General features: G+C 41.1%; 1 protein-coding gene across 1 annotated transcript in view; it reads left to right on the top strand.

Annotated features, from left to right (window-relative positions):
• The window catches only part of TRPC5 (transient receptor potential cation channel, subfamily C, member 5), a 66,265-nt gene that overhangs the window by 28,223 nt on the left and 12,197 nt on the right, over window positions 1–25,845 (top strand). Inside the window, exons 3-6 of the mRNA XM_010569035.1 lie at window positions 5,700–6,036; window positions 9,341–9,480; window positions 13,469–13,791; window positions 18,307–18,502. Of these exons, the coding sequence (XP_010567337.1) occupies window positions 5,700–6,036; window positions 9,341–9,480; window positions 13,469–13,791; window positions 18,307–18,502 (996 nt within the window). The remainder of the gene's footprint in view (window positions 1–5,699; window positions 6,037–9,340; window positions 9,481–13,468; window positions 13,792–18,306; window positions 18,503–25,845) is intronic.

The following is a 25,845-nucleotide window of genomic DNA, read 5'->3' as shown; positions in this document are numbered from 1 at the left end:
GATGTGTCTTCAGAGACATCTCCCTTCAATCTGCCAGAGATGGGGTGCAAGGCAGTACCTCTGCAGGATGGGACAGGGCTTTCTACTGAGTGGAGAAGGGCAATGGCATTTATCCTTTTCATGATAGAATTGGATTCACAGGAAATCTACATTCTTTGCAGATCTTGCTAAAATATATACTTATGCTACTACATCAGACACTGCAGTTGCCCGATTGTCACACAGACTGCAAAATCTAGCTCAGTTCATGTGAAAATCTGCCTTTCCAAAGCCAAAATAGCTTTAATTATAGAGGGCAGCAGCATATAATAATACCCCCAAACACAGTAACCTTGCAGGTATTCAGCTGCCATGTTTTAGATACTGTGGGATACAGTGCTGTTGGTGAGATCTAACCTATTGAAATGAGTGTCAAACGGGAACTAACGTTAATTTCATGGCTCCCATGCCACATTTGGCTCTCAGTGGTAACCTCATTGGGAGCTGATGTAGCTGACTGATAGAAGAACTCGGTCCTGCTTATTAACACAGGGCTCTGCAGTTACAAATTAGTGCTTATTCATCTATGAAGAGCATTCACTATCACCATCCGCAGCAAGAGTACAGAAAAGAACTCCAACAAACTCCAAACAGAAGAGCCTGTTGGCAGCCGTCACGATGATAATCAGAATAAACGCAGAGAGATACTGTGCTCAGCCCCTGTGATGTCTATCAGGGAGCTATTTCAGTTGCTCCCTGAGGCATTCACATCTCAGCCCATCTGTGTCTGATCCTAAATTACTTATGACTATGAGAGATAAGGGATTTCCCCATAGATAAGGGGAGGGGGGGTAGAACATAATTTCAGTGTTTGATATTTATATTAATGGCACAGCATGCAGAAAGCATTTAATTCCTGAGAAGTAGAATTTAGGTGACATAAAAATATCAGTAAAGATTAGATATTAAGAAAAAGACACTCCATCCAGCAGCTGTTTTTTTCCCTTAAAAATTTTCCCCTTGGTAGAGGATCAGGTGACAATGAGCATGATGAACATTGAAAATGAAATTCTCTAATAGCACAATCCAGCTGCAAGCCAAATGTTACACAAAGACCCTGGCAAGACTGAAAGAAGAAAGAGTGAACATAAAAGACTTTGTATTGCTGTAGTCTCTATCCTGAAGGTGCTTCCCAACCATGACTGAAGTTGCTGATCTCACTTCTTGGAAAGGCAAAGATACTTATCCCCATTTTCAGAAGCCAGGAGACTGAGCATCTTGCCCACTGGTGACACAGTGGCATTGTCCTCACAAGAAGGTATTCTGAGTTGCATCTTATCTCCTCGTCATTAAGTGAACTGCATCTTCAGCTAGGGACAGGTTCTGCTCAACAGGTAATGGAGGAGGAGCTTGCTCTTTGGCTTACCTCCCCCAGAAATGCATCTACAGGCTTTGTCTACAGGCAGGGACAATCCTGGACAATGTTATGCTAGCACTACCACAGGCTTCATAGCATTGAATGTTTAGTTCATACATTGGCTGAACTGATTATAAATGCCACCTTTTGGAAGCATTTCTTTTCACTAATGCAGCTGTCAGAACATTCTCCATCATGTCTGTGGGATGATGTTTTGTGCTGCCATTTGTAATAGAGATTGGAGGCTCCTATAATGCAGCAGTCCTTGAAAAAAATGCTCGATACCATGCGTGTTATGTATTGGAGAAATACATTGTTTGCAAGTCATATGCTCATCTTCTTAAACAAATAGAGAGCTTCTAGTACAGTACATCTGCCTCTGATTCTGGACCATCTACAAAACTGGGACAATACGCAGTTTTTTAAATTACCACAATCTCTCCTTTTCATTGTGTAGAAGCTTCAACTGATACCGAATCCTTTCACATACGGTACGTTAATGTGAAATGATAAAAGACTATGATATACACGTGCTATTTCTGTCTATGGTAAATGAAAGGCTTTGCAAAAAGGTGAAAAAATGTATTTGGGACCCTACTTACATGGAAATTGAACTTGTACTCAGGAAAGGCCTTGGCATAAGTAGTGTTGGAGAAGGCAACTTGCTTTTCCAGATCTCAGTTCTGTCTATTTGCAAAGTAGAAATAAGATTGTTTCCTTAACTTTATGAAGAAATTTGAAATTACGGATGATAACAGAAGTTCCACGATATTATTACAGTTTCAGGCTACTTCACACCTAAAATGGCTAAAGCTGAGCTTTTTCATGTTTTTATATTTTATGTGCATTGATTTAGCAGTATGAATCCTAGACAGTCTTTAATGAGTTGAGCATTCAATGGTTTTGTCTAGTCAATTAATTTGATGGTTTAGTCTAGGTAACAACACCTAGAAGCAAAGATGAGCCTGACATTCACAGGACTACTTAGGGAAATAGCTAGTTTCTGTATTCTTTCAGGTTAACACAAAGTTACTGAAAAGCAATTGTCTCTTTAGGCAGCACACCAAGGGCTTAGTTGAGTTCTTCATCACAATTCAGAATTCCAGTGTTTCTGCACACTGGAAATTCTGTTTTTCAGCCAGCTGTAGCCCTTGCACTACTTGAGATCTAAGCTGCAGTATTTAGTAATTTTAAATCTGTGATTAGTAAGTTGGACTAATACAAGTTAATAAAAGCCTACTCTACAAAAAATAAGTGCTTAGCCTTACCTTTAATAAAGACAACATTTGATGGTTTGTGACATTAGGGAGAGTTTCTTTCTGTGGTGTGCTTAAATTTCCCTTAGGCCATTTTCAGTGAGGTAGGAATGGGCTTGATGATTGGAAAATTTAATGGCTTTTTCCATTTCCATTCCTTTTTGCCAGGCTGGTCTTTAAAGCTGCTCTTTCATGATGTGTGAATTTCTCTCCATTTGAAGAACTACCAGATACAACACAGAAAGCAGATTTTAGAAATGAGCTATTAGGCAGAGAAGAGGCACTTTTAAGATGCTTGCAAGTTGCACAGCAACCAGGGGAACATATAGTCATTTGATTTCTCAAATTACTCTGACTTTGACTCGAGGGAAAAACAGTTTTATTCTCCCTTAGAGCTTTCTATCATATGTGATAAAGAGAAAATGTGTTTACATTTTCCCCCTAAAAAAAAAAAAAAAAGAGTTGTACCTCATCTCAGAGAAACAGCAGCATCTATTACCATGTAAATTACCACAGAACACATCTGGTCACAGCTCCTGTTTGTGATCTTAAATGAGAAAATATAGCAGTGTTAGCAGCATAACCTTCCATTTCTTCTAGCTTTTAGACATAACCCTTCTGAAATCATAGATTAAAAACCAACCAACCAAACGACAACCAGTGCTTGATGTTTTTTCAGTTTCTGTAGAATTGTTTCTTTCATCACTGTCCCAGACTTGGAATTTTACAGTAATATTTTCTGATTGTTACAGGTCTTGGCTTTTTCTGGAGATCATCACCATATCAGCTATCACCCAGTTTCTGCTGCATGCATATGTAGGTTGATTCCAAATCAAATGCATTTCTGATTTTCTTTTCTCATGATCTCTAGAGCACGGTGTCACTTGTATGTTAGATGCAGCAGTCATGTTTATTATAGTAATAATACCTAAACATCCAGCTTCATAAATGCCAGATATTCTCCTTGGAGATCTTATTTTCAATATTAATTTTGGTCAGTCCATATATTTGAACTATTCAGTCCAAAAATGGTCTGATTCTGATATAAACAGCCTGTTATAGCATATAAAATATATTCACAAAATCTAAAAATACCTACAGAAATTAATTACTTTATCAGACCGAGCAACTAATTTTTCCTTTCGCTTGACCGTGGTTTAGTCATTTTGAACATGGCAGTGATAGTGCTCTGCTTGTATAGAGCAATCCAAGAACTGCACATAAAAAGTCCTCACAATATTGGGCAGTTTTGGCAGTGAATGAATATTTAAAAGATATAGGTGTGTGCTAAAGCTTTTATTAAGAAATTGTCTCTTTCACACCGAATCTGATCTCCTGGTGACTAAGACCTACAGGAAGTCCTAGGTATCTTCAGACATGATGAGAGGAGCCTTGTATCTGTCTCATAAATGCACATGTGATGGCTGATTCAGTATTAGCCTAGGCCATGTCTACGCTGAGTGCAGTAGTGTCTACATAGAGGCTTCTGCCAGGGTTGAAAAATCATACCCATTCGGGGTGATAAAACAGTAAGACTCTTGTATTCAGAAGCCAGTACCTTTGCTACCATGGCATAGTCCTTCCAAGAGCTGGTTTAAATTGTAGTGGTGAAAGAGTGCTTTGCCTGAAAAAATCTTCCCTGGGGGGGAAGAAGAGTTCGGTGGCACTACATCCCTCCCAGAGATCCCTTTTAAATATAGAAGAGCCAAGTGTAATAAACAGTACTGTCATCTTCAGGTTACTCACTACTTTGAGTCTCCTTTATAAGAGGTCTCTTCTCCTTGATAAATGCTGCTAGTACTACTGTGTCCACTGGAAGTGTGATTCTTTCTGATATAGCTGTGTCTAATCATAGATGTAGTTATATTGCTACAGGAGTATGTTTATCGATAACTGTATCCATGCGAAGACAGTTTTTCTGGTTTAATTACAGCAAAGTAAGTATAACAAGCATCCTTAGAACAATAGTTGAGATTTTCTTTTGAACTTGCAGAGCCCAGTGAGAAATCTGCATTTAGTAGATCAGAAGTATAACTTCATTAAGATGGATTAGAAATCAAATCTGTGAAGAAAACCACAATTGTCTTGAGCTTGCAGACATCTCTAGCTATGGGTCTGAAAAGTTTTGAAAACCATGGGGCTGTCCAGGTATGACCAGGAACATAAAGTCTTCTGGCATAGACCAGAAATATCATGGCTTAAGTTTGAAATTCCAAATGCTGTTAGGTATTAGAACAGCCTGAAGTAGTTGCAACCTGAGCATGTCTGGTATGGAGTCACTGAGATGCAATAAATCACCATCGTAATGCTATTTTTTGCAGAGTGAAAGTAAACTTTCAAGTGTCACTTTTGGTACTGTGATCAAAGATTTCTTTTTGCATCTGCTTAATCTCTTACATTTTACAACTGCTCTCTTCCTTAATAGTGAGGCAGATTTACAAATATGCTGTCCTGCTTCCCAACAGATGTCACCTGGCTGAACTTTACATTACTGCATGCTGTCTCATGCCTAGCCCATCCCACGCACACATATGCTGGCCTCCTTGCACAAAACCACGTGCAGCACCCCACACACTTCTGGAGACGTTCTCTCTCCCTCTCTCACACACACACTCTCAGAGCTTCACACCTTTTCCCTCTTCTCTCATCTTTTAGTCACTTCTTTAAGATGCTGACAGTGAATTGTTTGAGGCAGTTGAAACCTGAAACATTCTGAAAAGAAACATGCTGAAAGAGAAACACATGGGAAGAGAAAAAGCTTGTAGTAATTTTTGTTGTATCACTTTTGCACGAGGCTTCATATGTGGTAACTGATCTATGTAAGGATGCTTCAAATAGAAGAAACCTCACAGAAGAAACTTAAATCCTATGTAGAAAAATAAGAGCGAAACCTCCCTCCTTTCTTCCCTCTGTCTCCAAAATATGCTTTTCCACCCCATAGCCAGCCCCAAACTTAATCTGAGGGTCTCTGTGGGCTCTAACACATATTTGAGGGGGAGTGCACATAAAGTACCAGTCAGTAATAATCTTTTTTTTTTCCTCCTCAGTTTGTTGCTCAGCCAAACTGCCAGCAGCTACTAGCAACACTTTGGTATGACGGTTTTCCAGGATGGAGGCGGAAACACTGGGCAGTAAAACTCTTGACCTGTGTCACCATTGGACTGCTATTTCCTGTGCTATCCGTGGCATATCTGATTGCACCGAAGAGCAGGCTGGGACTGTTCATTAAAAAGCCATTTATAAAGTTTATCTGCCACACTGGCTCTTACCTAACCTTCCTCTTCATGCTCCTGCTGGCATCGCAGCACATTGTCAGGACTGACCTTCACATGCAGGGACCACCTCCCACCATCGTGGAGTGGATGATCCTGCCCTGGGTTCTAGGTAAATCAGAAATACAAAAATGCCTGAGCCACAGCCACCTGACTCGCACCCATGGCAACTGTGTGGAGACTCATTCCTGATCTCAGCATCATCAGCATGTAAAGAGATTTGGCAGCCAGCTTCAGTAACTGCATAAAACAGCTGGGCTCCTTCTGGAACAACAGATCCTGTTGGCCTAGGGCTCTTCTGCTGTTCATATTGCCATCTGACATGCCTTTAGACATGACCCTGAGTAAACCACACCAGACGCAGCACTCACTCTCCCTGTTTCCCCCATGCTCTGTGCAAGGAACGGGTTAGGAATTAGCTTCTGGGTCATGCTAGTAACAAATAGTGTCACTTCTCGTGCTGGCTTAGTTCTGCTGGCTGGTACATGGCAGAAGGCAGTGCCGAGAACCTGTCTCTGCTTTTGCCTTCTCACTGATCTGCTCCTGGAGCCAGTGCGCAGGTACTGGGCCTGTTTATTCCTGGGCTCCCAGACTCCCAAATAGCTTACAGGAAGGCAGCAAAGGGAAGATAAATCTCAATCTGCTTTATGCCTCTGTGCTGATAAACACTGACCAAATCAATATTGAGTGCTCTAATATAAGCAGGAGAAGGAGGGCGTGTTTATTATCAGAAGGTTAAACGTGAGGCTGTTTTTCTGGTCTGGCTTGGGCAACCACAACTGTGAAGAAAAGGAGGTGTCCGTGTTCCTGAGGGCAGAATGTATGGGTGAGGTAGTGAGATGGGATGGGAGAAAGCAGATAGAGGCACTGAGGAAGAAAAGCAGAGAAGCATAGTTGGATATATTTTTGATGAGAGAGAAGTATTTACCCTTTCAAACTGAGCTCCAACACAACAGCAAGTGAAGACCTGTGGACTCCATTAGAAGCATGATCTCTCCTCTAATTAAGCTCCTGTCTCCCTTGCCGTGCCATTAACGTGTAGCACCGCTGTGAGCTGGGGTGTTACTAGGAGGCCTGCTCACAGGGAATGGTTTCCACACCTTTATAGCTCTCCTTCAGCCTCTGTCCGTACAGCCCAGGTCAGTTCAGTGCAAAACCCCAGAGGTCAGGTACAGTGAATTGCAACTGTCTAGTAGGCATCAATGGCCTGGAAAGCCATGCTGATGCTTTCTGAGGATACCTCTCAAAAACCTCAACCTCTGGAGCTCTCCTTAGGGCTCCTCAATGCTTCTCATGGGTCCACCTCTGCTTTTCTGTGCCTGCCGGCTCCCCTCTCCTGGTAACACTGGGCCCCAGCTCCTCATTTCTGTGGTGCTTCTGGATCAGGCTGGTTCTGTGCTGAACGAACCTAGCTGTTCCCCATGCCAAACCTAAAACTGCTGATGGAAAACAAGGAAAGAAAGTAAGAGCTGCAAACATGCTCACAAATCACTTTCGATCATGACCCAGGGCACTTGGCTCCTTGCATAGCTGTACCACAACTTAGAAATGGTAACTCAAGCCTCATTATCTTATTAAACTGATTTATGGCATTGAAATTCATGCCTTGGTAGAAATTTCAGAATAAGCTGAGAAGTTTAAATGTCTTCTGAGCTTAGGTGATCTCTTCACTTTATCCTTAACTTCATGGTTAATATTGAGGGAAATTGTAGGCATTTCAGCAAAATTGATTTGCAGATGAAAGAAGGATAATCCATTTAAAAAACCCTTTCAAAATCACCTCTTACAGCTGTCTGCTCTTCTTTTTGAGTTCCTTTGTTTCGGATAAATAGGGACATTGGAGGACTGTTTATCAAATGGAGAGCTTAGAACAGTTTCACCAGATTAAAGGTTATTATTTAAGAAATATTTTCCACTATAAAAGGAGAGAGAGAACAGGCACACGCAGCATTGCTGTAACTATAGTAACCAGCAATGATAACTCAGTATAAATACAGTGTATGAGTTCAACAGGCTCCTCTCCATTGATTTTTTTTTTTTTTTATGATTTTGTGTGCATGCAAAGGTCTGGAGGCAGCTGTAATAAAATTACCTTTTTGGCCTTGACATTATGCTTGCCTGACCATTCACCTGCTGGCTGGCAGCTGAAGAGCTAAGGTTGGTATTTGAATGTTTGCAGCAGTTCATTTCAACATTATCTACTCTTCAGATTGAACTTTCAGGTCCTAAAACTTGAGTTGCAAGTAGCATTTCAGTGACCACTGCAGTATCCTGTGGTTAGGCATAGATAGCAATTTAGGTAACTATATAGGTTATGCACCTGGAGGTGTATTTTCTTGTTTGGCTTTTTTTTTCACACATGTCTCAGGTCTTCATTCAAGGATAATGTTGTAAACTGGGTAATGCAAAACACCTGGGGGCTCTAACGACATTCTCAGAAGCATGTAGGCAATGAAGGAGCCTATTTGCTTTTTAATGGGACTTAGGGTCTCAAAAATACTTAAACAGTTCTACAATAAAGGACATAGAAGTTACTTAAGATTAGAATTGTATGCCAGGTGAGTTTAGCAGTCTGGTAATTAACTTCAGAATCTGCCCCTCATCCCTCCAGCTGCAAGGAGCTATAGTGAAGGTTAACAAGTGCCAAAAATTATTACCAGAAGGAATTTCAGAGTTGAGATGATGGGCTCTGGCCGTATCCTCAGGAACAAATATTCACCTCACAAAACCCATAGCCATATTTGACATTAGGTGAGTCATTGTTGAGAGATGCGATGCCAGGCTGCAGTGCCCTTTTTCATGCTGAGTCCTCCCCTTTTTCACAAATAGTTCCTGTGGGCTTTTTGTGCAGCAAGATGCATAAATACAGTGACTGAGCATAGAGAGTCAATTCACTTCTTCTTTCTTTGGTGTGATATTTCCAGGTCAGGGAGGAAATGTACTGGCACGCAGAGGCTGGTACTAGTGTTGCATGTTCTGCAGAGCAAGTCAGGAAAAATCAGTACAGTCCACCTGAGCAATGAATTACTTCTAGTTTCTATGAGAGCAGACAATCTTTTAGAAACTGTACCAAATACAGTTGCTTAAATAGTTTATTGATGTAGAACAAATTTCATCTGAGCCAATCCACTCATACTAGTTATAATTAAGATACATTTCAAGCAGTCTCCTTGTGTGCTTATCTGGAGCCCTGGATAGGAAACTTTGGTCTTTTTCATCTCTCTCCAGACTACCTTCCCCACAGAGTTGTAAAATGTCTCATAATCAGCAGTATTATACTTTGTAGAAGACAGGAGGGATGAGACATTTTCTCCAAGCTGTTAATTTAGAATTGTCTCTTATTACATCAGATATACACAGTACTTTAATGGCGAATAATACCTCGTCATGACAATGAACTCTCTTTCTTTCTACAGGTTTTATCTGGGGAGAAATCAAGGAAATGTGGGATGGTGGATTCAATGAGTATGTACATGACTGGTGGAATCTGATGGATTTTGCAATGAACTCCCTCTATCTTGCAACTATCTCCCTTAAAATTGTGGCCTACGTCAAGGTACAGTAACTTGGGAGAGAGAATTTGTAACTTGCTTGTGAGAACTGTAGTACACAGGGTAGAAACTGCCAAAATCACAGATCAAAGAGAACAGCTGCTTTTGAAGCAGCCCAGTTTTGAAAATTCACCTGGAAAGCTTATTAATTTGTTTGGAGAATGATTGTCCTTCTCATCCTGGCTTTTGATTAAGACTGAAGTAGATTGTTTGGGCATTGGGTAGAAGTTTCCCCACTTGCTGTCTGTTTTGTAGCTACTTAGTTGCCAGAGATACGTTTTGTTTTCCATACCGACACTGGACCTCTTTCAACAATGCTAGAAATAGTGAAAACATGATTTTTAAATAAAACAGTAAAGGAGAAACAGAATAGGTTTATCTGAAAACATCTACAGCCAAGATTTATAATCTGTAGTCCTACAGATCTGTAGGTTACTAATCAGAAGTTTGTGAAAAGCCTACTAAGAAAAGCAAGCCTGGTAGTAGGAGGCTTCCATCTGATATAAAGGAGTCAACTTGCTCTCTTCAATACAGAGTTTTAAACTATAGGCAAAGAAATGACAAAAGAGCATGCTGGAGCTTTAACACCATGTAGATTCTTCACTGTCATGTTCCATTTACAGCAAGAATGCACATCAGAGCTCATCCTCAAAAGCACCTTCCACATTTATAAACTTCTGATGCTCCAAGTTAGCATATGCACATGTTTTGAAGCCAGAGGATGGCCTGAAGCACTTTCCTTCTGTCTCTCTTTTTTCAAAGACACAGACGAGACACAAATGGCCTCCTGCAAACTTCCTTATGTAGTGGCTCTCTTTGACTTCAGTTGGAGCTGCATGCTTGGCCTGATTCTTTTCTTGGTATGAATCAGCAGTAACTTCACTACAGTTAGTATAATTGTACAGGTGTAAATCAAGTAACTGGAGTCTGCTCCTTGGCCACTTGTGCACTTTCTACTGTTGGTGTGCTGCTGTGATGGTTTTGCCCTGGTAGAAGGGTACTACTTCTTTTAGCCCAGCTCCTAAAAACCAGGACAAGCACTTCCCCAAAGCAACCTTGTTTAGTCCCACCCAAGCATGTATGCAAGCAGAGAGGAAAAGAGGAGAAAATTTCACAAAGCTCATTGACTCTAAAATGGCAAGGCTTTTATAAAAACCTCTTTAGCAAGCAGCCCTGCTATGGGGCCTTTTTAAAATCCAAAAGGCTGCATAGCGGTGAGTTAGTTTTTCAAAGGGAAAAGCTTTAAGATAGTTGCTGTTCCCTGAAGAGGCAGCTCTGTAACAGCATCAAAGCAGGAACAGATTACATCTTTTTTCTCCCAACATTCAGAAGCAGTGAGGAAATCACAGACTTCAAAGGTTGGTCTTTAAACTGTGAGCAATAAAAAAAAAAAAATGCTGGAAATCATAAGATTCATGAACAAATCTTAAAATGTTAACTATCTCGTTCTTTCTCACACACAAATTACTAGAAGAGCTGTGCATCCACAGAATTATACAGTCACATGCTGAGATATAAACTCATAGCCAAACCGCACATACAAAGGAAGTATAGCTTTGTTTATATACTCTGTAAGAACTACAGAAACTTACAGGCTAACTACAAAGACCTATACGCCAGCACACAAAAGAATGCTTACAGGAATATATCTGTTTGTGTACAGATCGGACCCACTTGGATTAGACCTGGCTGATCTAAGGTCTGTTCCTGATGAGGACCAATGTCAGACAATTCTGAGAGGTGCATAAAATCTTATATAGGAGTAGTTCTGAAACAGTGTGCTCACAGAAGTTCCCTTCTGACCTATGTCACTTAGAGGTTGCAGTATGCTCTGAAACATGAGGATTTATAACATGATAATAGCTTCAAAACCTTTTGACTTGCAAAGGTTTTTGTTATTTATAGAACAGCCCCGAGCTGGAAAAGGCTGGTATCTATGCCAATATACCATATTCTAACATTTCTTAGAACTTCAAAAGATTACATGGACATTTAGCTTTCTGCCAAATATCAGAAAAATAAATTGTATACTGACACTAATGTTTTCCATCCTTGTTTTTATGTGGAGACTTTTTTTTCTTGATTTGACTGGTTCCAAGTCCTGGCCCTAATATTGTCCAATACCAATGAAATCTTCAGGCTAATTATAGGGTGAAAATACATTCTTAATCAGTTTTCATGTGCTGTATTGAATTATCATGTAATGAGGAAGGGTAAATGTGACTGCCTGGTGTAACTTATTTGTACTATTCTGTATACATCTTTGCTGTGTTTCATCTTCATCTTCTGATGCCTACGCCAAACAACTCTAGCCTGCCCAGATACTGAGCTTCATTAGATACCTCTGAAATCTTCTGTTTCTCTATGATGCTAGGCTGCTCTGAAGACACTACTATTTTCCAAGCAAGAATATACCATCAGTTTACAAAAAGCCAAAATATGACCCTAACAAGTTGATTTAAAATTAGATGTGAGATGCAGAAGACCTTTTCACATATCTTTACATGCAGTCTATGCTAAACCCTAGCAGAGAGCCCCTGGGCTGCTGTGTCCAGCCAGCATGCAGAAGAGAATGGCTAACAACTGCGCAAACCTGCTGTCTAGGCAGGGGAGGCTTTCCCATCACAACTATCCGCCCCCACTGCTGGATATTGGCAAAAAGTTAATATATCTGCCTGTTTGTAAACATTTTAAGACCCATCTTCACATCAAGTTAACAGACTCAGGCCATGATGTTCATGTAATAAAGAACAGTTTGGAAATGTCAGAAGCAATCAGAGGTCATGCTGAAATGCCTTTGTATCGTGTCTCAGCTCCTTCATACAGAGGAATAGTTTGAACTATCAACTTGTTTTTAGCTGTGTCCTTGAAAAAATTGTGTGGTCCTGTACAGGACCTTCAGATTCAGGTAGACAGTCCCTGCAAACTCATCTGTCAGTATGATATTGATACCATTTCTTTTTAAAAGGTACAAAAATTATTTCAGGAGTTCTAACACGCTGGCTATATTAGCTATGTTATTCTAAGTACATTTTTGCCTTTTTATACATGTTAAATGAGCAGAGACAAATGTTAAAAGGACAATTACTCCTTGCTGTTAAAATGTCTTCGACTCCATTCTGGCGTGCCAGTGTAGTTACATTTATACAAGAGCTCTTTTGTGTTACCTATTTGCATCTGGCTGCACTTCGCTCAGAAAATGCTTCTGCTTTTAGAGTTACATTACAAACCAAGTTAATGTTATAATTGATGCACTCAAATGTATCCAATCTTTCAGCTGTAATGATGACCTCTGCTTTAGCAACTCTTTTAAAATTGCCATGACGAATTAACTAATAAGAAAATTAATATGAAGAAACCATTTTGGTTCTGGGCTGTTGGCACTTTTTTTTGAGATTACTAGGGAAGGAAAGCATCCACTTCTTATGCTCAGTTCATTGCTTGCTTTCTTCCCTCCCTTCTCCCTCCCTTGCATTCTTCCTGGAACATGCAGTGTTTTGAATGTACAGTCATATTTAGGAGGAAAAATTTAAAAAGGTAATTGGAAATTTCCGACCTGAACTCCTTTAAATGGTAAAAGAGGAGGAGATTGTGTATGAACCCATGGACCTGAAGAACCCGCGAACAGTAAACTCAACATTCAAAAGGCCTGTTTTCTAAATTTAGGCTAAGAACAGCCAACATACCAGAAGCCTCTAAATAAAAGCTGGTCCCACAACTATCCATATCAGGGGGTCATAATCTAGTAGGGAGGGTCCATAGGAATGCATCATTAAGCCTAAGTCTGTGCCCTGATCAAGTCAGCTTCAATCCTGAATCCCGGATGTTAGTCTGACAGTAGCTGAGACTTAAGAGTTTAAAAGTACTTCTTGTGTCACCAGTACCTGGTTAGTATTTATATGTGAAGCATTAGTATTAGCAGGTGTGACTTTTTGAGTTATCTCAGAGTAATTACAAGATAATTCACTTCTATACCCTTGTTATTTCTTTCAGTATAACGGTTCTCGTCCAAGGGAGGAATGGGAAATGTGGCACCCGACTCTCATTGCAGAAGCCCTCTTTGCAATATCCAACATTTTAAGTTCCTTGCGTCTCATATCCCTGTTTACAGCAAATTCACACTTGGGACCCTTGCAGATTTCTCTGGGACGCATGCTGCTAGACATCCTTAAATTCCTTTTTATCTACTGTCTGGTGCTTCTGGCTTTTGCCAATGGACTGAACCAGCTTTATTTTTATTATGAGACCAGTGCCTCGGAGGAACCCAACAACTGCAAGGGGATCCGATGTGAGAAACAGAACAATGCCTTCTCCACGTAAGATGTCCTTTACCTTTCTGTTTTTAAAGTTGACTTCCACTGTCCCCTTTCTGCCTTTGCCTGTTGTCTGTCACTGCATTGAAAGTGCCTTTATTCATTCATTCGCAAATATCAGGTTAGCTGGTTGACTATGCAGGAAAGGTGTGAGTTAACTGGGGCAGACATTCTGCTGAGCTTTGCTGTGGGAAAGACTCTTATTTAGGTCTGGAAGCAGGAGACAATTGTTTTAGTCCTGGACCAAAGGGTCTCCCTAGATGATCCTGCAACTTAAATTTTATTATGGCTATGTATGATTTCAGTATATTTGAGAAAGCAAGTATCCTTTTGCCATAATAATAATTGTTTTGTCTGATTCCAGAGGAAAGGAGGGGAAGCTAAACAAAATGTAGAAAACAAGGGATAAATTTATGAAAAAAATGTATTAATAAATAATGTGATACAGCAACAACAACAATCTCACCTAGGCCATTTTTATTCATACATGATGTTGCAAGTTTCTCTGATTTCCTTGCAGTGGGGTGAGACCAAAATCCCAGCAAAATCTTTTTTGCTGGAAATGCTGGTACTTTACTGAGATGTTGGCATGGAGATTGCTGTGATGACAGCTGGCAGGGCTGAAAGAGATAGCACATGCTGAAAAATAACATGAATTGTCTTTCTGATGTATTTGTTTTAATTACTAATAGTTGAAATAATTATAATAATCAGCCCCCACCCAATTGTTCTTGCTGCTTGCACAGTACTTAAAACACAATGGGAAGAGAAATAAATAAAGCACAGTCTAGAAAAAGGCCTACGCCCTGCAAACAAGCAAAACAAAACTGTTGTCCACCACTTTATGCTAAATTAAATAAAACTTGTCATAATGCCCAATAATTCTCCACCCTTCCTCAGCTGAAGGCTTGAGGTTAAGAAAGGATTTGTGACATATTTGCACCGTTATCAAAAGCAGATGATGGTTGAGGCCACATGACTAGGTTGGAAGAGGAAAGGCTCCAACATTGTCCTGTGAGCTCCCTCCTTAAAAGAAGTGGGGGATTTTCATGGGATAGAGTCCAGCCTTACAAGAGCATCATGACCTGGTAGACCAGACGTGCTGCCATTTTCCACTACAGAGCAGGAACACCATAGGCTTGATTGATTAATTTTCTCATTAAACCCATCTATATCTGGAGGAAGTGAATAGAACTCCACTGTGCTAATGAAAAACAGAATTAAAGACTTCAGTCTTTTTTCTGTTTTAATTGCTTCGCATGCTCCAGAATGTGTTGTGCTGCCCTTGCAGAGGAATTAAAGAACAAAAACTGTTCCTTGATCTACATTGATATTGATGCAGCAGCCAGAGGGAGAAATGTTCGGCAAGCACAATGTTTGTTAAGTGGCAATTTCCAGCTCACGAAGGGTCAAACTCCCAAAGTTCTGGACTAGAGCCTGCCTTTCCCTGGAGCTATGGTGAACAGATGTATTCAGTTCTGCATTCTGGTTTGGACCTGTCTCCATTGCAAATCAGTTGCTTTACAGATTTCACTGTCAGCAGGTTAGTGGAGAAAACAACAGCAGGATTTGACTAAAGAGAAAGAACCGTTGGGTCAGCAGGAAAAAAAAAAGATTCTCAAGTCTGTAAGAAGGTATAATATCTTGGGAACTAGAAATGATACAGAACCACTTAACAGAAAGTGTGCAGATCAGCTTAAATACAGACCACAATTTCTCCCACCCTAACATTCACTTCTCTCCCCTGCCAAGGAGAATGTAGCACAGAAAGGAAATTGAGGGGGCTCAGCCTTTATGGCAGAGGTTTGTTTAAAACAAAATCGCAGTGGGAGGGGATCCATTAGGACTGAGGTCTCCTGGCAGGGGACAGAACACTCTGCAGTTACTTTTTGTTTGAGACTTGCTTAAGAAATTTATTTAACATGTTCTTAAAAGTTTAAATAGTCATTATTAACACCCCCAGTACAAGCTGACATTTGGCCCTTGAGCAGCTGCACAGCATGGGTGACTGGCTAAGAACGAGCAACCTGCAAAACGGAAAATTGTATTGTTGGGCTGGGGAGAGCAAGCATGGCTGGAGTGAATTCAAGCCAGGGCTGGTGTTACCTCAAGTTTGCTCATAGTTCATCCCTAATGAAAGAATAAGTATAAAAAGCTTTCAATCAGTACCGTTTGATTCCTACCAGCATTTCTAGGCAGCCACACAATAAGATCTAATTTTGTAAGGGAAGGAAAAGCAGGACGCCACTCGTGTTTGTACAGCTTGTTTAAAATGTGACACCTATTTACTGGTGCATTATTTCCTACTACTCCCAAAGGATGGGTTTAATATTTTCTTGGTGAGGAAATTTTCTGCATCGCAAACACAGATCATGGAAAAGTAATATTCCTTTGTGACAGCAATGAGGTGAAGTCATGAATAATTTAAGGTTTTATGCTTTGGCCTCACCATCCCTTAGAAAGCAGAGTGTCTACTGTTTAGGCAGACAATTTGAAAATATGTTTTATTGCTGTGACTCTGGCAACTGAAGGAGGGAGAAGAGAAAGGAAGAGGAGGAAGGGGTGGAGGAAGTCACACCTTACTGCCTGCTATGTTGTTCTCACTGGAGGGTCACACAGATCGCTGGGGCCATTTCTCCAGGGACTGTGGGAGGTCAGGAGGGTTCCTGTGGCAGAGGGGGCCACTTGTTCTCTCTAAGTTGCTGTGGAGAGTGGTGGATGGAGCCTTGAGATTTCCCGTTTGCTTAAGACCTAAAATATACTTGGCAGGAGGGGATGGTGTCTCAATCACAATTTCCAAAATTCTTTTTTTAAAGCTGCTTCTCTGAAGTGGTGTGAGCCCACCTGAAACACTGTGAAAAGAGATTGTTCTGGCCTGTCGTTAAACACTTAGGAAAGAGTAACTAAGCCTCACTTCTATGCAAAGTTGCAGAAACCAGTTACTGTCTTTTTTGAGGGGGACTACGTGTCCACATGTAAATATATTGGCCTTAGTCTGGGCCCCAATTATACTCCTACTTAATACTGTGAATTCAGAGCAATACACTGATCATTTCTAAGACTTGATTTCAGTTTCATGACAGGAACCTCTGTCTCCCCTGAGCCTACAGCCTAATCACTACTTTAACTGCTAATAGTTAAAATAAGTTAAAAGATAGCTAGCACTGCACCATTTTTAGTAGACAATTGCTTAGCATTCTTTGGTTAATCCTTATTTTACCACCTCACTTATTTAATAAATCTAACAAACAGCCTGACTTTTGGGAGAAAGGATTTTTTCTTTAAAAAGTCTTCATAATTTTGGCCAGTGAAAAACAGAAAATACATCCACAAAATACAAAGAATCTAAATCCCCATATAAAGCATGGGGGTACCTGTGGAACAGATGCCCAGAGAAGCTGGGAGAACAGATTCCTAGTATGTCAAGTAAAGTACCTGAATTATTTTTATTGATTTTTCTACTAGGAGCATTTGAAAATATCTACTGACCTCAGGCCAAAATGGAAACTCTTAAACAGGCATATAAATGTCATTTTTGGATGATGTAAATGCCATATTTTGGAAAGACAAAACAAAGATGCCCAAATAGAGCAATTATTTAGATTGCTGATTTTGTATTTGACGTGGTTGCGAAAGGTCACTTGTCTCTGGCTGAAGCAAATAGAGACCTGGGATGATCTCATCAGCTGTAAAGCACAGTGAGGTCAGGTCTAGTTCATCTATGGAAAGAAGACTTCAAAAGAAGAAAACCTCTTGAGCTGAATTAATGTGATGACTTTCTTTCATCTGAGTCATTACTGATCAGTTGTTGCAGCATGCTGTTGAGAGCACTGCACTGTGGTGGGTGGGAGCTGCTGCACAAACAAGCCATAGCGACCAGCATTTTTGGCCACGTGCATTGCTAACAGACAGGGTCTTAGCACACTGGCCTGGTTCACTTGCAGCCAAAGTAATCGCAAGCTCTCAGCTTATATTAGAGCAAAACGTGTAAGTGGACGTGGTTTCTTGCATCTCCTACTCCTACCTCATGGTGCCTTGTTGTTGTGCACTATTTAACTACTACGGTCATGCTGTACTTGGGGATGTGTTCCCTGAACGTTTAGTCTGCAGACATGTTAATGATGCAGGCACTGATTAAACAGGAGAGTTTATATCTATAGCAGTATCACAGCATGGCAATTTTAATTAGAGGGAATTTATTGTGACTGTTCTGTCCATGTGTGTAGAGTGGTCACTTCAGGGCAGTTAGGGTTGTTGCATCTCATAAGGATGCGGACAGGGCTCTCAGGTAGCAAGTGTTGTTGATGTGACTCAAGTCTCACATGCATTGGCCAATGGGTCACTGTGGCTGGAGTGCAGACTGCCTCCTGGGGAGAATAAATCGCTGTGCTGAGCAGCTCTGTGGTGTCCCAGGCTCCCAATGTCTGCATGTTCCCCACCTGAACACTGCCTGAACCAGACATTGTTTTCCGTTCTCCAGAGTCAGGTAGCCAAGTAAAAATCTTGTTTTATTTGCAGACTTTTCGAGACCCTCCAGTCACTCTTCTGGTCTGTGTTCGGTCTGCTGAATCTCTATGTCACCAACGTGAAAGCCAGACATGAGTTCACAGAATTTGTTGGGGCCACTATGTTTGGGACCTACAACGTCATCTCCCTTGTTGTGCTGCTGAACATGCTCATAGCCATGATGAACAACTCCTACCAGCTCATTGCCGTAAGTTATCTCATTCTCTCTCTTCTTGCTTTTATTTTTCTCCGTGTGCCTCATCTGTTTGGCTTATAGCAAGTGTGTATCTTCTGGGATGCTAGAGACTGCTGCCCCCAGTTTTTGACAGCAGATAGTTGGGATTTCTACTCACTAGCCTGAATCATGCTTGCGGAGGAGTTTTTGCTCTGTTTGTAATGCTTCTTAGCTGGAAAAGGCTTATCAGCTGTGATCTGCCCTTGTCTTCCTCTGTAGAGTAACCTCACTAATCACATTGTCATTAGCAGCTGATTTACTTTGTAGCAGAGAGGGCATATAAAGGGAAGCCTTCCCACTGCTTCCTGATGTTTGGTTTTAATTTGGGGGGGGTGGCAGTGGTGTTTTATATTTTTTTTTTCTTCTCCCCTATTACTATTTTCTCATTTGAAACAGTGTGTGTCAGGAGCCCAGTCCTGTAATTTCTTATTCCACAGTCTTCCCACTGAAATGAGATAATTTCCATCTGTAACACCAGGCCGTCTCCTGGCAGCTGACTGTAGACCCATAATCTTAGATTCCTAATTTAACCTCAGTGCAGAACGGATCTGAGCTGAGGCAGCTCAGGGCTGCCAGTTGGCTGTAGAGCCAGTTTCAAACTTAACTTTACCTTCATTTGAATGTTCAAAACTGGTCTCTCTACTGTAATCTCATTCTGTGTACCTAAAAGCTAATCTGTACATTGATGATTAAATTTGCCAACAGATTGAAAACTAAAGCAGCGTGCTCTGCATTTTAAGGTTCTTCAGGTAAACTACACAGAAACAGTATGGAAAGAAGCTAAATCTTGTGTGCACAGTACTTAAGATAAACCAGTGGGCACTTGCTTTCCAGTGTGATAGGTTTAGAGATAGTGAGGTGATGAAGTGTTACATCATCTGTGAACAGAAACAGGAGTTAGGAAAGTCATTTGTGTCCTCAGCTGGTCACTCAGAAGTACAGGCAGAGCACAGACTTCCTTCTCTGCTTTGGATGACTCTTGGATTTATTCTAGAAGATAGAGGATAAAACAGAGAAAAAAAGAACCAGCACCAGCTCCCCTACTGTATCCATTCCCAACTTCCTGGACAAATCTCTGGGGAAATGTATGGGTGAGCTCCTTTCCTGGCTAAAGCACACAGAGGAAAGTATCGAGTTGTCTGCTTGAACAGGTTCCACAGCTGCTGTTGATCATCTGCTGATTGAAGTGGCTCCTAAATTTAGTTATCTAGTCAAACTGAGCACAGACCCAATCAAATCGGTGATACTTTTGGACATCTGATCTTTATCACGTTAAAAAGTATGAGAAAAACTGGACCATTGACCTTCCAAATGAGCAGAAAAGCAGCTTATCACAAAGGCATCTCTGCTTTATCTGTCTGTTTCAATGCTTTAAGTGCTTTCTCTTTGTTTAGTGCTACTCCTCACATTCCAGCGAGACTGGAATGAGGGGCAGAAAACAAAGATATGCTCCTTGGCCATTTTCTCCCATTCCCCTTCCTTTGTTGTCATCAAATAGGCTTGTCACTGACACAAAGCCCAAACCTAAGATTGGCATAAGAATAGCAGTATTTGCTATTCACTGGGATACAAACCACTCATCATTCTTTTCCCTGAATAATTTGAGTGATGCAATGACACATTACAAACAATCCCGCATGACTTAGAGAAACCCATCATAACAATTAACTGAAGTGAATGGTCCAGAGTGGACTGCTGTATTAATGTTTTGTATATGGAGCAGTTGGGAACAGTGAATTGCTCCATCAGAAAATGTGCTTGTGAGAGACCTGAGGGTAAAGGACTGAACTCACCAGTTAACCTAGGCATAACAGCGTGAGCCCCCTACTCAGAAGAATGACAGTGAAAATGCTACAGGATACTTCTTTGTCATTTAAGCTGTCATATTGCAATTGCTACTGAGAGCAGTGACATTTCTTGGGAAGGCAAGAGGCAGTCACTTCCAGCCTCTTCTTGTACAGTGCATGCAGCTTGTTTTTTGAAGCTACTATTTCTGCATGCTCACAGCATTCTCTCAGAGATAAGTTTTCTTCATGTGTCTTCTAAGGGCAAACATCAATTAATCTTTTCCCTGAAGAAAACAACTCATTAATAAATGTTGAGCTTTACAACTGTGGGTCATTTTTTAACCTCCTATAATCAGGTCTACCCCTTTCCGAATCACAGTAGACTGGTTGCTAGACTGAGCATTTCTACCTCCTGGTGTTTATATTACATTGAATACACACGGAATGACAGCATTCCAGGGAGGGAGGAGGGGAAAGGACCAAGAAGCCCTTGGAGTGGGGTGGAGGTCTTCTCCTCAAACACATCAGTAGGAAATCTTGTGCCATGTGCAGGACTCTGCAGAGAAATAAAATGAGCTAGACGTCAGGGATGAGAGTGCATCTCTGCTTGTCGATTTCCCTGCAGTGGAGTGGTCAGGACATCTTAATTAATTCCACTTGTTAATGAGCCGGTGGCATTGCTGCAATGCAAACAGTCTTTCTCCCTTCCTTTTTTTCGGGGACAAATACGTTAATGCATTTGTAGTGGTTACTCTTCAGGTTAGTTTTTCTCCATTGTCTCATATATATGTGAATTTCTGCTGTGAGGTTAGAGAAAGGAGAATCTAAGCTGCTCTTTCTTTGCTCTTCATTGTGTCTCCCGAGTATGGGGGTTAGGGCTTGGTAGTTAATTAAGCACTGTAGGCACACAGCATGAAACCACAGAGTATCTGTGGAAGACAGAGCAAGGCAAGCAAAGAGTAAAACCTCCACACAGCTTTGAGTGATTTCTGACTCACAGAAGGAAGAATTCTTCTGCCGTAATTTTGTTGGTTTTTTTACTAAGCTATTTCAGACTTCAATAAATACATTTTTCTAGGGCTACCCTGAAGCAGTTTCAATATTGATTTTTTTCATACAGCCCATTTTTCTCTTTTGCCAAACCATTGTCAAGAGCTGGTTATGGGAGACACTATGTTTCACTGACAAAGCAAACAAAATCCAAATGCACACAATTTCCATACGCTTTGCGCCATTTCAATATGTGAAGGTCAGAATGTTCTATACAAGCAGCACAGAATGCAGCTGGATGTTATGCACTGCCGGGTCTCTCATCTCAATACCTTCCCAGACGTGACAGAAATACCATCACCTGATGAATAGAAGAGGAATATGTCACGATGACACGAGGAAGGACAATGGAACTTATCTGAGAGTAGCCAGATGGGTCCATCATTCGTAAGTGGCACAAAGTAACAGAGTGGGTAATGAGGACACTTTATGTCATAGGCTGTTTCTCACAGAATTGCCACTTGGCTGCATCTGAAGTTATACAATCCTTCTGCCAGTTTGTAATTTCTTCAAAACAGTGTGATAGTGCGTGTTACTGGGGGTCCTAGGTGCAGGTACATTTTACAGGGAATTAGCAATCACGCGTGTTTTCTGAAAGCATGTTCCTTATGGACACATCCGTGATATTCTGGGAAGTCATGCAGGAATTAGTCACTGGAACTGTACCAACAGTTCTGACGCTGACGCTGCAGGAGCAATGGGAAGCAAGATCAATGCAAGAACGGCAACTAAGACCCGTTTGCAGGAGGAAAACCGTAGAGCTGTGAACTCATAATCCGAGTTCCAGGTGAGTTAGAGCGATAAGTGGCACGCGACAGCACTGCAGCAGTAGGCATCCCACTGACGTATTAAGGAGAGATGTAAGCACTTGCAGCTTTCAGATGTTTTAGGAAAGTACAACAATGCTTAATACCTCAGGGATAGCGTCACACCAACATAGGTCTGAGAAAAATTAACTACTGTGCATTAAAGTGAAGGTGTTACAGTTTCAAGTGCGTAATACATGGTGTACCGGTGATGTTGGAATGACCTCACTAGCAGTATGTATTAAGTTACGAAATTTTTGTTTTGTATATTGTATTTCATATCCTTCTGTTGGTTTGTATGTCTATTATTTCAACTTAGTTCGTCTCAGACAGCTGTTACTGCAAAAGACAGCTGCATGTTTAATTTTTTTTAAGTGTATCTCTGGGAGTAGAGTGTATGACCAAATTGAAACAGAGTTGCCAGTGTTCGGATTGGAGAAATTAGGCCATTGGACACCAAACTAGGAGTGCAGTTTTAAATGATGGAATAAAATTGGGTGGATTAGCGCATACTATGGAGGACGAGAATGAAAATGATAACTATTTTGCATAGCAAAACAAAAGCTGTACAGTAAACAGAAACAGTTGGTATGTGCAGCTAAAAATAAGTGACCACTTTCAGAAAATTTTGACTTTAAGTGTGGGGATGTTGCACATGGAATTTTCTCCATTTTTGCGGAGAGCTTAAAAATTAAAGCACAGAGGAGTATAAGGATCTTTCAGCTCCCTATTACATTGTTTCCAAGATGACTTTGGATTTCCCCCAGGAAGTAGTATCAAACTTTTCTTGATCTACAAAGAACAATAATTCCTCTAGTTTGCTGTGCCAGTTGAACTCCCTCAGCACCATGGCAGTAATTGCTACCCAGTTTAATTCACAACAGCAGCAGAAATTCTCTTCTCCACTGTGATCTATGACCCTTAGAACTGTCAAAAAAATTTTGCACTTCCTCTGCTTGCATGACCTGCACAGTTATTACTTGGTGGTTTTGCTGAGGAAGAATTTTACGCATCAATAAACTTAGTTCAAGACACACAGCTGGACAGTCCCTGCATGTGGCAGGTTTTGGGGTGGTAGATTGTCCCCCTGTAGAGGGAAGGCTAGCTCCAAAGCCGGGACTCAAATCTAAGCTACTGTAAAGCATCAGGAAGTGTTCATCTCACAAGCCCCATTTCAGAACCATTAATTTGAATTTCTGAGGAGAAATTGCGATGTGTTTGTTTTTTTAACTCTGTCATACAGCAGGAAATTAAATTATACTCTTGTTATACTCTTGTTGCCAATATGATCTGGGATTAATGTCTCTTGAAGCTTTTTATGGTGTAGCAAAACAACTGGGCTCCAGAAAGGGGGTTAAATGGCTCTTCTTTGGTTTGCTGGCTGAATGAAATATCACTGTTTGTCACCCAGTTTTATGGCCCTCGGGGGCTCCAGCTGACCAACATACACATCCTGCTGGTCACTGCCCATGTGCAGACCTCGTGTTCTGGGTGCAGGTAATATACTCAAGTCTTTTCTTCATTCTACAATGCCACTGTAATTACCCAAATCTCAATTACTACGCTCCCAAAACTCATCTCTGTCATCAGTAGTAATTAACTGAAATCGCAAATTCTCCTGAACTTACTCGGTGCCTTTTGTGACATTTGGACAGGCAGATTTCTGTTATATTTCCCCACAGAGTGTGATACATGTCGAGAAATGTTACACCCCTGCTCTCTAGTTCCCGCCTGGGTAGTGCATCTTTAGAGGAGTGGGATTGATTCCCAAGGCTGGGTGCTCTCTCTGGAGCTTGTGACTGGATGTGGGGGACTGCCAGCAGATTTTTCTTTGAAAGTGAAGGGAGATACATTGCAGCAGTGGTGTGCTGTGATGCTACCATACAGTGAGAGGTCTGTGCGTGAAATTAGCCCTGGAGCCTCGCTCTAGACTGGCAGGCAGCTTAATTGCTTTTTGTTAGCAAGCTAAAGTATTCATTTGAAGGTGTAGAACTGTTTGTCTTTTTGCTGGCTTTGGCCTAATTACATATAACCCATGGACTTGAATCAAGTTGTTAATATTCATCGGGTGTTTGTAGAGCCTCTGAAGGGAAGCACTTGATGTGCTCTGGCTTCACATGCTGCATCTTTCTTCTGTTGTTAGACGAGACAAAGCTAATTCTCCATCCTAGGGCCCAATCCTGCAAACTCCTGCTCATACAAGTCTCATCAGCAGGATCAGAAGGTTAATCCTTTCTGTTGTTGTTAATCTTTGAAAACCCTGATATTTATCTGACTCTGTGTACCACCATGGCCAAACCACTCCAGCACTTACTCAGAGGAGCAGAAACATTAAGTAAAAAAGATGAGCTTGCAATCTGTAGATGACCCCTGGCTGATTTAAGATATTACAGGGAATTTGCTGGCATTTGTATGGGTAGGTTCTGTTTTCTTTGGTGTAGTTAACACACCAGTGCCCCGCATGACAGGTCAATAATTCTCTGCCCATTACGTGCGAGGCAGCGCAGCAAGGTTTGTTCTTGCTACATGATAGAAGTTGAAGTATCCAGATGGAACCACGTAGGTTGCAGCCCCCTGCATTATCCCATCTTTTATTTAGGCCTGACAAGCTCAATTAGCATTATCTTGTGCTTCTGCATCGAGGGGACTTCTGTTAAAAAGGCAGAAGAAAAGAGGAAAAGTGAAAGATAAAGGAAAAATATTACTAAGGAAAAAGCAGTGAAAAACTAAAAGGGATTTATCTGGGAAGAGCTTTCACCCGATATTGAGCAATGGGAACAGCTATATTAAGAATCCTCTGAAACATGACCTTTTAGATGCCAATGCTTCACCGATTCCCTTTTCAACACGCTGCAATCTAGCGAATAAGTTGATGCCGATTATAGAGGTGAAACAGGATACATACAACTCTATCCAATTAAATGGGAAAATGTCTAATAACCTGGATGCTGAGCTGTGGCTTCTCGTCTGCATTTCTGTTCTCTGGTCCAGTCCTCCACAGCTCCTCAGCTGCAGACCCTGCTTTCAGAATCTGGAGAAGAAACAGGGGCTTCGTCTCCTGAATCGGTGCTATCTGCACGGCTCAAGATTCACTTAGAAACTTGAGCGATCTCATACATTTATAATGGTTCCCTTCCTTTTGGCTCAAGGATATATTTAAATGATGGGGATGTTTAGGATTTTTCATTTTTGAGCAATTTTTCTGGTTTTGGCAACTAAGCTCATGCATTGCATTTAAGTGACTATGCAGGCAGGCTGACTTCCAGAGGTGTCGGGCACCTGCTTTTCCCACTGGTGCTATGACCTTTACAGACTCAGTAAAAGACATAGTCCAGCTCCACGCCTTCGCTAAGGAAAGGCACTTTATGACCAGTCATAAAAGAGCAAAACACTAAAGCATTTGGTACCTGAATACATATACACGGTTTCATTGCTTAACTATGGAAGATTGAGAATGATAATTTTATTCTTTTTGTTACTTGAGGAAGGGATATAAGGGCTGTGTATATACATGCATAAAAAGGTTGTAAAGCCGAAGGAGATACAGTGAGTCTCAGAGCTTTGATTCAGGGAAATTCCAGCAACACATGAAAACAGCTCCCAGGGTCAGACCAGTAATGAATTTACAGTTTTGGTCAGCTCGATGTGACCAGATATTCTGGTAAATATTTTT

The sequence above is a fragment of the Haliaeetus leucocephalus genome, unplaced genomic scaffold (assembly GCF_000737465.1).
Source record: "Haliaeetus leucocephalus isolate CR32 unplaced genomic scaffold, Haliaeetus_leucocephalus-4.0 Scaffold262, whole genome shotgun sequence".
Classification (NCBI taxonomy): Eukaryota; Metazoa; Chordata; class Aves; order Accipitriformes; family Accipitridae; genus Haliaeetus; species Haliaeetus leucocephalus.
Note: the sequence above shows the minus strand (reverse complement) of the source record. Positions and strands in the feature narration are given on the sequence as shown.